Source organism: Botryllus schlosseri, chromosome 14 (assembly GCF_051294905.1).
Source record: "Botryllus schlosseri isolate E-star chromosome 14, Bs_hap1, whole genome shotgun sequence".
NCBI lineage: Eukaryota > Metazoa > Chordata > Ascidiacea > Stolidobranchia > Styelidae > Botryllus > Botryllus schlosseri.
In genome coordinates, this window is record NC_137249.1 from 16,456,504 (window position 1) to 16,469,482 (window position 12,979).

Consider the following 12,979-nt stretch of genomic DNA (forward strand, 5'->3'; position numbering starts at 1 on the left):
TTTTTTTGCAATGTCACAAAATAATCACCCCACTCATGATACTTCTACTTTACAAACTATAAATTGCGCACAAAGTAAAAAAGTAAGTCACAAAATATAACAAAGTAAAAGGTGAAGTAGCGAAAAATTGTATTTTGAGTAAGTACTGGAAGTATACAGGAACACTACTTGAGTACTTCGTAAAAGCATAAGTACTTCGTTGCTGACCACTTCTGCAAAATTAGCAATAGCCAAATGATACAATCAGATGTATGTGCTATCTTATGTTAGGATATGCGGAGCATATGTTATGACATTGTATTATTATTATTATTATTATGCAAATGGTCAAATGTGATGAATGCGTAGACCACAGCATTTGTGTATAGGGATTTTCAACTCAACCTCGACCGAGGAACTTTAATAATGAAACTTACTCAAGGCCCTGTGATGACGTTGTAAAAAGTTCAGAAGATGCAGTTACATTCGTAGCCTGGGTGATGTCATCGTGTAAGCATCCATACGTGTAGGTCGGAAGAATAACATCCTGATACGTCTCTTTCAAAAATTCGTGTCCGACAAACATGAACACTCCAAACGCTACGCTGATGACGAACGCGAGTGTAGCTCCCTTAAACAACAACATTAAAATTCAATAAATGAGGATGAGATTATAAGTTACGCGTGCTATTCGACACATTCACAGGCATGTCATTTTCTATTCCCATTTACAAATCCATTTTAAGCTCCTTGAGTTTCCCGCGATAAAACCAACGACCGTGCTCGGAGATAACCACTTAATAGATAGGTACACTCCACTGGATGCAAATGACGGTGTGTGTACTAGGGTTATGACTAGAAAAAAATTCAAAATTTTGTGTGTCCTGTAGTCACAAATGATGAACTTTAGTGTCCTGATTTCAAAACTCACAAAAGTTAAGACTGTTTGAACAAAAACCTCCCGTACAAAAATTTTCCAGTTTTTACTGTATGAAGGATAGGCTTTCTTTTGTGGATACAGACTATATAATATATATACCGACTGATTTGAATTTAACTGACTCAATTCCAATTGCAAAGATTTAAAATAGTATTTTGGTACATTTTGATCGCCCAGATTGAATTATTCCTATCGTGATCTTGTTTACAGTCAATATTAAATAATTAATACATAATTATTAATTCCAATTTTAGACGTAGACTGTATATATCGTATAATTTCAATTTGTCTGACACAAATCAAACTGGGTGTTCGAAAAGGCGAAAGTAGACAACTCTGGGTATTTTTAGCGGTCTAGAAAACCGATTAGAAGAATATGATGCATAGGAAAATTTGAAAATATGATATATCATATGTGACACCGTATAGCATCTGTTGATACTGGACGGCAGAATGGCGTTGTTTCGAAACTGCGAAATGCAATGATGAGCATGGGTTTTCATAAACCACAATATATTGTCTGCCAACATCATATTATCGATTCTTAAAGCATACATTAGAGTTCTTCAATCCAACGTCTTCAACAAATCCAACTCTCAGTTACAAATTTGGAGATGATGTGGTAAAACACTATGAAAACTAGGTGCAATCCACCAAGCCAGAATTTCAGATGAAAATATTAGAAAACCGAGGACGTAGGGATGATTTTAAGTTTATCTATAACATGTGCAGAACATGCCGCTCTTTCAAAGAAAATAGTTTAGATTACCACTAATCAAATGGCATAAATTTCCACCTCTACGCAATGCGAGATGGTGCTCAAGGGCCATTATTGCGTACTTCCAAATCCCCAGGTGGAGAATAACTCTGGAGATAACATGCTTATTCATCGCAAATGCGTGTCAGGAAGACTGGTATTCTAACCAGATGTCTAAAGGTGGCATATAATAGAGCCCGGCCGATTATCGGTTTGTCGATTATATCGAGACGATATCACACTTTGAAAGAATTATCGGTATCGGCCATTGGAGCTGAAAAATTAACGACAATTTGCGTGTGACGTCACAACATGGAGGTAGAAAGTCAGAAAACTATAATCTTTGACCGCTAGACTGAGAATATTGATATATTTCATATAGCTTACACTTTACAGGTGTCCAGATGCAGTTCATTTCATGTTCAAGTATAACAATGACTGTAAAGATGTTCAAATAAATGCCCTCTTGTGTTTATGTATACATCCAACTTCTTTTGAATATCGGCTAAATGTATTGGCGCTATCGGTCAAGATGTGAGATATCGGTTTTATCGGTATCGACCAGAAATCAAATATCGGTCGGGCTCTAAAATATACCAAAGATTATTTGCTGCTATCTTTGCGGTCGAATGTCCTGCAGCGATAAAGTACCCCCAAACCCCATTAGAAGTCGGATATGTCCGTCGAAGATGTCCCTGGCACTAACATAATAACAGAAAGGGAAGTCAAATTGATGGATGAACTTTACAAGAAATGCAAAAGGACATATATTTGAAGATTAAATTTGTAGCAAAGAATATCTTTGAATTTTAAATTTTTTCCATATTTGGACCTGTGTCAAAAATTGATTTAGTTTGTGCGGAACATTTTTTTCGATTTGAACAAAATGATTATAATTTTATTAATTCATACCAAAATGTTCATCAATTCCTGCTACAGGCGAAAATTTTTTTTTTTAGTTTGTGTGTACACTGTAGGCCTACATATGAGCATATTACGACACAAAAGCATGCCGCACTTATGCCTGTTTGGGTTGGGTAGGTTAAGGGTTAGAGAAGAAAATTAGGGTAAAGTTAGAGTTGGGTTAAGAATTATTTCAGGGTTTTTAGTGTCACATGCTCAAGTGTCGCATGCTCATGCATAATTTTTCATTTTGTGGCATTCTTTAATGCCGAAAACAACAAAAATCAAACACATATATTCAATGTGCTTATTTCGAATGATCTCAACTAGAAAGCTATTCCGGGCGTGCAACATTGTTTTGACGCTGGTGTGGATGCGATTTCAATGTGATCTAAACACGAACATAGACTTGACGGGTAATTTATTACGATTGCCGTCTCAAAAATATGTAATCAGGATTGCAATCGACATGGATTCAAAAATAAGGACAGTCGGAAAATTAGATTAGCATTAAAAAGCGTTTTTGTACATACTTTGTATTTATATGAATCGTGGCAAATCACATTCCATAATTTTTGGTAGAAACAATCTGCTCGAGCAATTCCTTGTTATTAAAAAGTGCCTCATGAATCCCACGACATCTAAAGTCTAGGTTAACCTTTACTTGTAACTGGAATATGACTGTCATTTTACCGATTACCAGAGAACCCGGCCCTTGGAGAACCCGGCCCTACCAACTCGGCCTTCGGAGAACACGGCCCTTGGAGAACCCGGCCCTCGGGAAATTTTGTATATCAAGCACGCGTGGTCTATTTGTTGTGGTATTCAAGGTGTTTTTCGACTACTCTGGACCTCGGTGAATGCAATTTTGAATTAAAAATGCATTAAATGTGTACCAAGCCCTCGGGAAATTTTGTATTCACCGGCAATCCTAATATCCCACCTCCGGCAACCCTAATATCCTAACCCTACCCCTAATATCCCACCCCGGCAACCCTAACCCTACCCCTAATATCCCACCTCCGGCAACCCTAATATCAAAAGCGCACAAGTACAACACACGCGCGTCCACGTCGTCAAAATATCATATGATCGACCGAAAAGATCATCGCTCTATCAAATATGCCGGACCTGATGTGTGGAACAGTATCCCGCCGGCCATCCGACAGTCGACGAGCATGTCCACATTCAAGTCAAAATACAAGCAATTACTACTAAATAAATACAGTCCATCCTCAAGATTATCGGACCACGGCTGACCTATCGATCTCGCTTCCCATGACATGCCGCCCTATTTCTTGTCGCTTTCTTTTTTCTATACTATCTTCTTTACTTTCATTCAGTGTGCATGCCTCTTTACATCGCCTAGGCCAAGGTGGGTGTCAGATTCCATAGACTACTCCTTGTCGCTTCGACATCTTCCTGTCTTTTCATTGTATCGCATTTTTTGTGGTGTATTGAACTGATAAAATTGCTAATAAACCAATGATGATGATGATGATGAATATCCTACCCTAACCCTAACCCTAATATCCCCCCTCCGGCAACCCTAATATCCCCCCTCCCCCAACCCTAATATCCCCCCACCCCCAACCCTAACATCCCACCTCCGGCAACCCTAATATCCTAACCCTAACCCCAATATCCCACCCCCACCAACCCTATTATCCCACCTCCCCCAACCCTAGTATCCTACCCGAACCCAATGTCCCACTCCCCGAACCCTAATGTCTCCTCCCCCCTACCCTACCCAACCCTAACACCCCACCTCAACCTACAGTTGCAATAACGAGCAGACCACTCGTGGTTGATATGTGAGCAATAACAATCGTTGGGATATATTTTTCATCTGAACAAGTCACACACAATATACAATGCGATAAGACCCAATGCGATGTCATGAACAGATACGAGGATGTCGAACGTCGCACGTCCGCCCCTCGCCAAGTCAATTCAACAATGAGCTGACCACGCAATCGTGATCACGTGATCTGATCACTCCGTGACTGCGTGACCTACGCATGCCCTGACCTCCTTACAAGACCGACAAATCAGTTGATAATAACATTATTACTTTATTAATTCATATTAATACTTGTGAATACACTTAATTTCAAAATTTCCCGAGGAATACACCGAGGGCCGGGTTCTCCAAGGGCCGGGTTCTCCGGGGGCCGAGTTGGTAGGGCCGGGTTCTCCAAGGGCCGGGTTCTCCGGCAACCATTTTACCACGTCCGTTTCTCTCCTTGGTCCACTTCGCCGAAACAAGAGAGAACACTCTTTAACTTTAGCACTAAACTATATGGAAAGAGTGACTTCTTGTGACTTCATTTGTTACGGCACCCTTTGCTACATTGGCTTTATTTTGAATCTGGATTACCCATGCGAGCTACGTAGGTTGCGTAATCGCGGCATATCATTGATCAGGCTTCATAGTGATCGAACTTGCGGTTCATTTTTGACAGCCTGCGGTTTTAATCCACGCATCAACATTCAAAATAGTAGGTGATGCGTTTTGATATCGAAGCAACATTGCGCTGGCCGCTCAGAATAGCGCCGCGGGTCGTACTTTGCCCAGGTCTGATCTGTATCTCGTCTCTTGCGTATAACGCGAATGAGTTATGATTGCGGCATCGTATTATAGATAACTAACCTACGGATAGATGGGCAACACGTGATTCACGGTCGAGAGCCCAGATGCCGTCAGATTTGTTGTCGCTTAATAGCATGAAGCGGCAGGTTATTGGCCAGATTGATGTTTGGTGCAGATAGGATATAGGGCAATCACAACAGGTTATTTAGTGATACAGTACACAGGCACTGGCGCGGCTATCATTGCATTAATATCAGGAGGATATTTCATGAGCAAAATAAGTCATGATATTCACTCTATTATTAATTGGTTTCAATATTGATTTCGGCTGAGATTTCCTTGAACTATTTTGGTTTGTATAATCATTAGAGCGGCCATGTTTTGATATGTCAAAATCGTAGTAGTACAAAAGTTGCCTATTTCTGAGCCAAAAACGTTTTTTGATGCTTAATTACTTCGTTAGGACAGCTATAGTTCCTACCAGAAATGAAGATCTAAGAAGTTGGCTACAATTTTAACATTATGTTGTCAAAAAAAACGCCCTAATAATCAGAGATAGGTTTTAGTATGTATTGCTAAATAAAGACAATATGTTTTCATAATCCAGTCATAATTGATATGGAATAATTATATTTCGAATTACTGACTGAGGATATCATGTGTGCGTAGGGCTTGGCACAATGATTCTCGAATCTGAACATAATATGATTGCGGTGGAGGATACATCAACGAGTCACGACTGGAGCTATTTCACTTCAAAGTCAGCTGTCATAAAATAATCCAGTTTTTGGGCAACATAGTCTTCTTGCTTTGCATGTTGATACTGCCTAGCCATGCAAAGATTCCTCCTATGTAAAAAAGAGGTAAACCAACACTATGGCTGAAACCTTGACGTTGGTGTGTTGGCTTTTGTCCAATATCAGCTGGCAGTCCACTTCGCAATGGTGACATATCAAACTGACACATATATCCTCAGTATTTATTATTTTCAATATTTAATATTATATTATGTATATTATTCAATCGACTTTCGCTTGGGTATTGGGGATGCATCGTAGGGCTTTGCCGATCTTTTCATTGCCTTTGATTGGGTGACATGATGGATGTCGTACGCTAGCTGTGAAATATCCGGATTTGTCCGTCTTCTCCCCATTTGTCTCTGCAATCACAATCCCAGTCAATAATCTAACGCAGGGGTGGGCAAACTACGGCCCGCGGGCCGCATGCTGCCCGCAACACCGTTCTGTGCGGCCCGCGAGAGTCTAAATAAACTTTTTAAAAATATTGATACAATGCGTACTAAAAATCGAATTAATGCAGGGACTTGATCAACTTTTTCTTAGTGTATTTCACCTTGATAATTCTTAGACAGTGCATCTGAAGAGGCGCGCAGCTGAGCTCGACTGAAAAATGCCTCTAGCACATCTTGCGTGAACGTTCCAAGGGCCAACTTGGGCATTTCTTCGATGAGACGATCGCATAGACCCACCATATTCCGTGACGTGAAAATTAGGCCTTCCATTGTGGGTTTTGCCATCATTCGTTTTGGCTCACCACGACTTGAAGCATATTTCTAAATTACATGATGACCCGAAAATACCTCGAATAATAACTATGAGGAACTGACCTTCCAACTCAATAATCGATCCGCAAATTCACCCAGCCATGCAATTCTTTCATCGTCCAGGCTGCATATCGGATAACTAATGCGGCATGTGACGACATTGATTATTGAACCATCTGTTTTAGGTCAAAAAATTTTCGTTGCGCTTCGCGCGCAGTAGATACGGCGTGACAAATATGTTTAAACGAAAGTATCACAGTAAGTATACCCCCCCCCCCCCACCATAACATTTGATACTATCGTTTCGCAATCTAGCAGTAACATGACGTGTCCAAATCCGGAAAAGTGAACCTTTACTTTTTTTAACGTTAGACTTAGACCTGTTCTAGCAGACCACCGTTGAAACTTTCTGGACAAACGACACATTATATATTACCGCTTTTTTTGTATTTTTCTTCAAATTACGGGCATTATTGTCATTGTTTCAGTTATTGTGTAAACATTTTGAAAACATACGAACTGCCATATTTTTAATTAACGTTTACTAATCGCGCAAAGTGTTGAAGCCGTATCCGACACAACTTGTCACCAATGCTCATTGACTAAACTAGGCGCCTTATAATATGGGGGAGGGCACCATGCCATGATATTCTCTAAAACGGGGTGTTCAAGTAAACAAAGAATTAGTAGCACATTCCATATCAATACTATCATTTACATCCCATGATATGGACGACTGCCTATTCTGTCAAAAATTGACCCCGCCTGGGATGCATCAATATGAATCAAGCTCTTTACTCCTTCCTCATAGCTTTTGGCAGTCCATGCGAACGAATTACGATAGTTTTCAAAACTACTTACTTGAGTAGCTTTAAAGTCAGTCAATTCTAATTCTACTCCAAGTAGTTTTAGGTTGCTTATGGAAGAAGTACTTCTACTCATACTTGAGTAGATTTTTTCATCGCTACTTGTACTTCTACTTGAGTAGCTTTCTTGACTACTTTGACCACCTCTGGTAGTGCTCACCGTACTACAATATAATATGATCTAAAATTATCAGGTAAAGCTACCTTGGGGAGATGCTGAGGATCGGAGCATAGAAAAATTGGCCTTTCAGGAGCCTACGGATTTGGATCAGTAAAGAGTCCATCTAATGGAATCTTCTTTGTCCCAGCAATAACCTGGGCCTAATTTTCACGTCACGGAATATGGTGGGTCTATGCGATCGTCTCATCGAAGAAATGCCCAAGTTGGCCCTTGGAACGTTCACGCAAGATGTGCTAGAGGCATTTTTTGGAAATTTAGTAAGATACTTAAACGTAATAAGGCGTTAGATTATTGACTGGGATTGTGATTGCAGAGACAAATGGGGAGAAGACGGACAAATCCGGATATTCCACAGCTAGCGTACGACATCCATCATGTCACCCAATCAAAGGCAATGAAAAGATCGGCAAAGCCCTACGATGCATCCCCAATACCCAAGCGAAAGTCGATTGAATAATATATATAAGATAATATTAAATATTGAAAATAATAAATACTGAGGATATATGTGTCAGTTTGATATGTCACCATTGCGAAGTGGACTGCCAGCTGATATTGGACAAAAGCCAACACACCAACGTCAAGGTTTCAGCCATAGTGTTGGTTTACCTCTTTTTTACATAGGAGGAATCTTTGCATGGCTAGGCAGTATCAACATGCAAAGCAAGAAGACTATGTTGCCCAAAAACTGGATTATTTTATGACAGCTGACTTCGAAGTGAAATAGCTCCAGTTGTGACTCGTTGATGCATCCTCCACCGCAATCATATTATGTTCGGATTCGAGAATCATTGTGCCAAGCCCTACGCACACATGATATCCTCAGTCAGTAATTCGAAATATAATTATTCCATATTAATTATGCCTGGATTATGAAAACATATTCTCTTTATTTAGCAATACATACTAAAACCTATCTCTGATTATTAGGGCGTTTTTTTGACCACATAATGTTAAAATTGTAGCCAACTTCTTATCTTGATTTCTGCCTTTCTGGTAGGAACTATAGCTGTCCTAACGAAGTAGTTTAGCATCGAAAAACGTTTTTGGCTCAGAAATAGGCAACTTTTTACCACTACGATTTTGACAAATTTTGACATGTCAAAAAATGGCCGCTCTAATGATTATACAAACCAAAATAGTTCAAGGAAATCTCAGCCGAAGTCAATATTGAAACCAATTAATAATGGAGTGAATATCATGACTTATTTTGCTCATGAAATATCCTCCTGATATTAATGCAATGATAGCCGCGCCAGTGCCTGTGTACTGTATCACTAAATAACCTGTTGTGATTGCCCTATATCCTATCTGCACCAAACATCAATCTGGCCAATAACCTGCCGCTTCATGCTATGAAGCGACAACAAATCTGACGGCATCTGGGCTCTCGACCGTGAATCACGTGTTGCCCATCTATCCGTAGGTTAGTTATCTATAATCGTATTGAGTTGCTCGCCTAGCGACAACTGTTTTCTGATTATATTGACTGTCTCTGACGAGGTGGGGTGGATTCGAGGTGGGGTGGGGTGTCTCTGACGAGGTGGGGTGGATTCGCCTAATCACGAATTACAAATTACTAATTACAAATTACTAATTACAAATTACTAATTACAAATTACTGTGGCGTTTGAGCATTCTGTACGAGGCGGCCGCCACCTCGTAAATATAGTGATGAGGTGGCGCACGTCATCTCGCAATTGTCGCGTATGCTGCTGTTTACTACTAAAATGACATCCGCTGCGATAGCTTGGTAGGATACAGCTGAAACTGCTATACCACTCACTGCCCTAGCTATCGCACCACTTAGAAGTCAAATCATGTGGTGTGTACGCCAGTGCTCTTCAACTGGGGTTGTCGCACACCCTAGGGTGTACCAGAATTTGCAAAAGGTGTACCACTCGGATGGGGTGTACAGGGGTGTACCAGATCCGAATTACAATGAGCCGATGGCTAGCTATCACAAAGGCAGGTTTAAGGGTCAGTACATGTCGACGCTCACGTTAATGAGCAATATGGTACGATGTTATCTCAAATGTAATACTGTACACCGCTTGAATGTGATGTCATAAGCAAATATTTCTCCTATTCATTTAGCCGTCGGCAATAGACCAGCGGTTCCGTTTGGTGTTGGAAAGTATGCAGTTAACAAACATGTGTTCAGCTAGTCATTTGTCTTTTAGTGATTATTGAGGATAGCTCAGACTTCTTGAATCGGTACTTCCTACCCGACGTTAATAAATACCGCAATGCACATAAACGAAGTGACGTAGCCAGCCAGGGTCGAAACAGCTTCCATGTTGAAATCGAAACCCTTTTGTTTTAAAATCCCGACTTTATGTCCAATATTTCGCCATACATTTGCAATTTAGTATTTTGTTATTAGTGATGCAAATTAGCGACAATAGACTGTGTATAGCAGCATACGATCTGAGGTTACTGACATCTCTTGCAGCCCATGTGCTACTATCGACTGTGTGTGTGTGTGTGTGTGTGTGGTGTGAGGCAGGCCTGATACGCAGTAGGCTGGTGCGCCTGCTATCATCGCTGATCTGAATTACCGCTTCTGCAGCAGTAGCTTTACCTACTCTCTCCCCAATTCTGTTACATTTAGGTTGATTATCGTTCGTAATGTCATGCTGTTTTGGGGCTGACACGAAATAAATTCCCATTTGCGTGGCGGGCGGCCTAACTGGCTGCGAATAGACTCTGTGACCAAATACTATTTTATTAAAATCCTGTGACCAAATACTATTTTATTAAAATCCATTTTTTGACGGCAATAACTCCGCTCTACTGGTTGGAATTGAACCAAATTTGAAGAACATCATTTTATAGACAACCTAATAGCCTACTTTCATGGGGTGAACAGAAAAATTTCACATTTTTCGTTATTGATTTTTATATAATAAATAGAAACTTTCTTCTCCCGTAGCCATGCGGCTACCGGTTGGAATTGAACCAAATTTGGTGTGTATAGGCTTAAGTTAGGTAACCTAACAATTTTATCAAGTAGCCAGTACGATTTGAGGAAAAAAGTCATTTTTTAGGACCCCTACTTAACACTGAACAGGGGTGTACGAGTTTTGAGCAAACGTTAAAAGGGTGTACCACGTCGAAAAAGGTTGAAGAGCACTGGTGTACCCCACGGGAGTTCCGTTCATTTATGATGTCATAAAATCTCGACGCAAAAGCATAATTTTAGAATTTTATTCAACGCAGGTACCACAGGAAAACGATCGAAGTTCTGCAGTTGTTGAAAATAAGACAAAATAATGCAAGTAGAAGACAAGGACATTTCTTATAAATGAGGACGGTATGGCAACCCTGTATATTATTAATCACATAGCTGCGGTTACCTATGCCAATTCGCAAAGTCTCAGACGCGCTCACACCCATAGTGTACTCACACTGCGTCCATTACCACCATGCCTATGACAAGGGAATCCTGAATATGCATGCTTTGGGCAAGGACTAATGCTATACCATGCTTGTAATATCCACTGTATTTTGGATATTCACGCATTGCAGATTAGGTCGATCCTATTATCTCGTCTCACCTTAGCATTCGTTTTCGGGATAAAAAATCCCAAAATAAATAATCCTGTGAGAGGGCCTAGCGTGATTGAAGTGACTGTGAATGCAAGCTGAAAGATATTGGACGATGAATAGGACGCCATAATGGCGATTGCCATTGAAACAAATCCCAGAACTGCGACTGTAAAATGAACGTAATTAACATTTTTTCGATGTTTTCTCTCTGAATCACAATCTACCGGATATTTTCCCGACAGTGACCTTCAAACTTTGAGACTTCCTCAACCTTTTCCAGTAACTGCACAGAAAATCTTCAACGACGTTGATTGCAGTGGAATTAATCGCAGATGATACTGTGCTGTGGGAAAATGGCAAACTGTACGCAATGCACGAATCCGACAAGAAAGATACTTCAATTACCTTAAAGCTGCACTAGCAATGGCGGCAAAGTATAATCCCGTAATACCAGGAATGCCATCGAAGAGGTTCAACGCAGTGTATGGAATGAGTTGGTCGATCGCAGCAATGTCATCAGAGGCGATTGGATCGCAAGACTGGTAGAGGGCGTAGCATACGAGACCAATCGCAGTAAGTGCAAGGCCTACCAGAGTTCCCGTTATCATATTCACCGAAGATGCCCTGGACGCAGTTCAGATGATACTTAGCTCGAGACAGACAGTTACTTTGGTTGTTAGGTTGGTTGGTTGGTTATAATTAGCTAGTCGATTGTTAGCCAGTCTTCTTAATACAACTTGTTGGTATACAGAGACCTGCCACTCTCTGCAAAATTACGATAAGCTATAGGTTTGCATTTAAAACAAAAATGAATTTAAGACATGGCCCCTGGATAAAAATCGCTTTTATTGTTGTTGTTTTGGTTATGACGTCACGCTTCTTCAATTGTGACGGCACAGTGGATTGATATTTACAATTGAAAATATAGATACAACATGGTTACTTTGACATAAATTTTTTTTAACCAGAACTACATCGGTATGTTGCATTTTTACGATCGGTGGTAATCATCATCCAAATATCCATGTCATTTCAATGATATATAACTACGTGCTATAACTGCTAATCCGGTGACGATTTCGGGGTTTCAACCATCCCATATCGTATACGCCGACTATATCTGTGGTTGTGGTGCCATTCGTCCGATACATGATTTTTCGAACATATTTACACAATTATTTTTGAGAGGTCTGGAGGAACCGCAGCCAACCTCCCACCGTGGGAATGTTGTGACCACAGCTGAGGTTTTGCATCCAGCTGCAGCCAATCCCCGATGGTAATAGTGTTAAAGTGTGTCGTTGGACACAGTGAACCCATATAGTTACTCCAGGTTTCTTTATTCTTCATCTTAGTTTTGTCTCTGTTTAGGGTGAGGCCAACAGGGGTTTCTCGGGATAAACCGGAGCGCCCGGCGAAAATCCCTGCCCTGTTGGTTCCAGAGAGCTGGCACAAGCAGGATTTTTAAAAAGGTGCCTGTGGCCGCTGGCCCCTCCACCACCATACTGGTGTCTGGGATGACAGACTCATACACGGCATGAATCCCGGTCGGACTGTGAATGCCTTGGCCGGCCATATTCATCCTGGGTGTGAGAAGTGATTGGACTATCTGGTTCAATATGTAAGAGTCAACGCATCGCAAGGGCT

General features: G+C 40.7%; 2 protein-coding genes and 1 long non-coding RNA gene across 3 annotated transcripts in view; 1 reads left to right on the forward strand and 2 right to left on the reverse strand.

Annotated features, from left to right (window-relative positions):
• Positions 1-12,979, reverse strand: part of LOC145456420 (sodium-coupled monocarboxylate transporter 1-like) — a 33,506-nt gene that overhangs the window by 2,988 nt on the left and 17,539 nt on the right. The window contains exons 8-11 of the mRNA XM_080334537.1: positions 11,741-11,959; positions 11,560-11,678; positions 11,344-11,501; positions 417-610 (exon numbers count right to left, since the gene is read on the reverse strand). Coding sequence (XP_080190663.1) covers positions 417-610; positions 11,344-11,501; positions 11,560-11,678; positions 11,741-11,959 — 690 coding nt within the window. The remainder of the gene's footprint in view (positions 1-416; positions 611-11,343; positions 11,502-11,559; positions 11,679-11,740; positions 11,960-12,979) is intronic.
• On the reverse strand, positions 6,138-6,919 carry LOC145456445 (uncharacterized). The gene is made up of 3 exons (XM_080334569.1): positions 6,800-6,919; positions 6,526-6,745; positions 6,138-6,331 (listed from the first exon to the last, which is right to left on the reverse strand). Exons 2-3 carry the CDS (start codon positions 6,710-6,712, stop codon positions 6,192-6,194), a joined length of 327 nt encoding a protein of 108 aa, XP_080190695.1. The 5' UTR covers positions 6,713-6,745; positions 6,800-6,919; the 3' UTR covers positions 6,138-6,191.
• On the forward strand, positions 6,945-9,142 carry LOC145456452 (uncharacterized). Its single transcript, XR_013920603.1, has 2 exons — positions 6,945-8,040; positions 8,097-9,142. It is a non-coding gene; the product is annotated as an uncharacterized LOC145456452 (long non-coding RNA).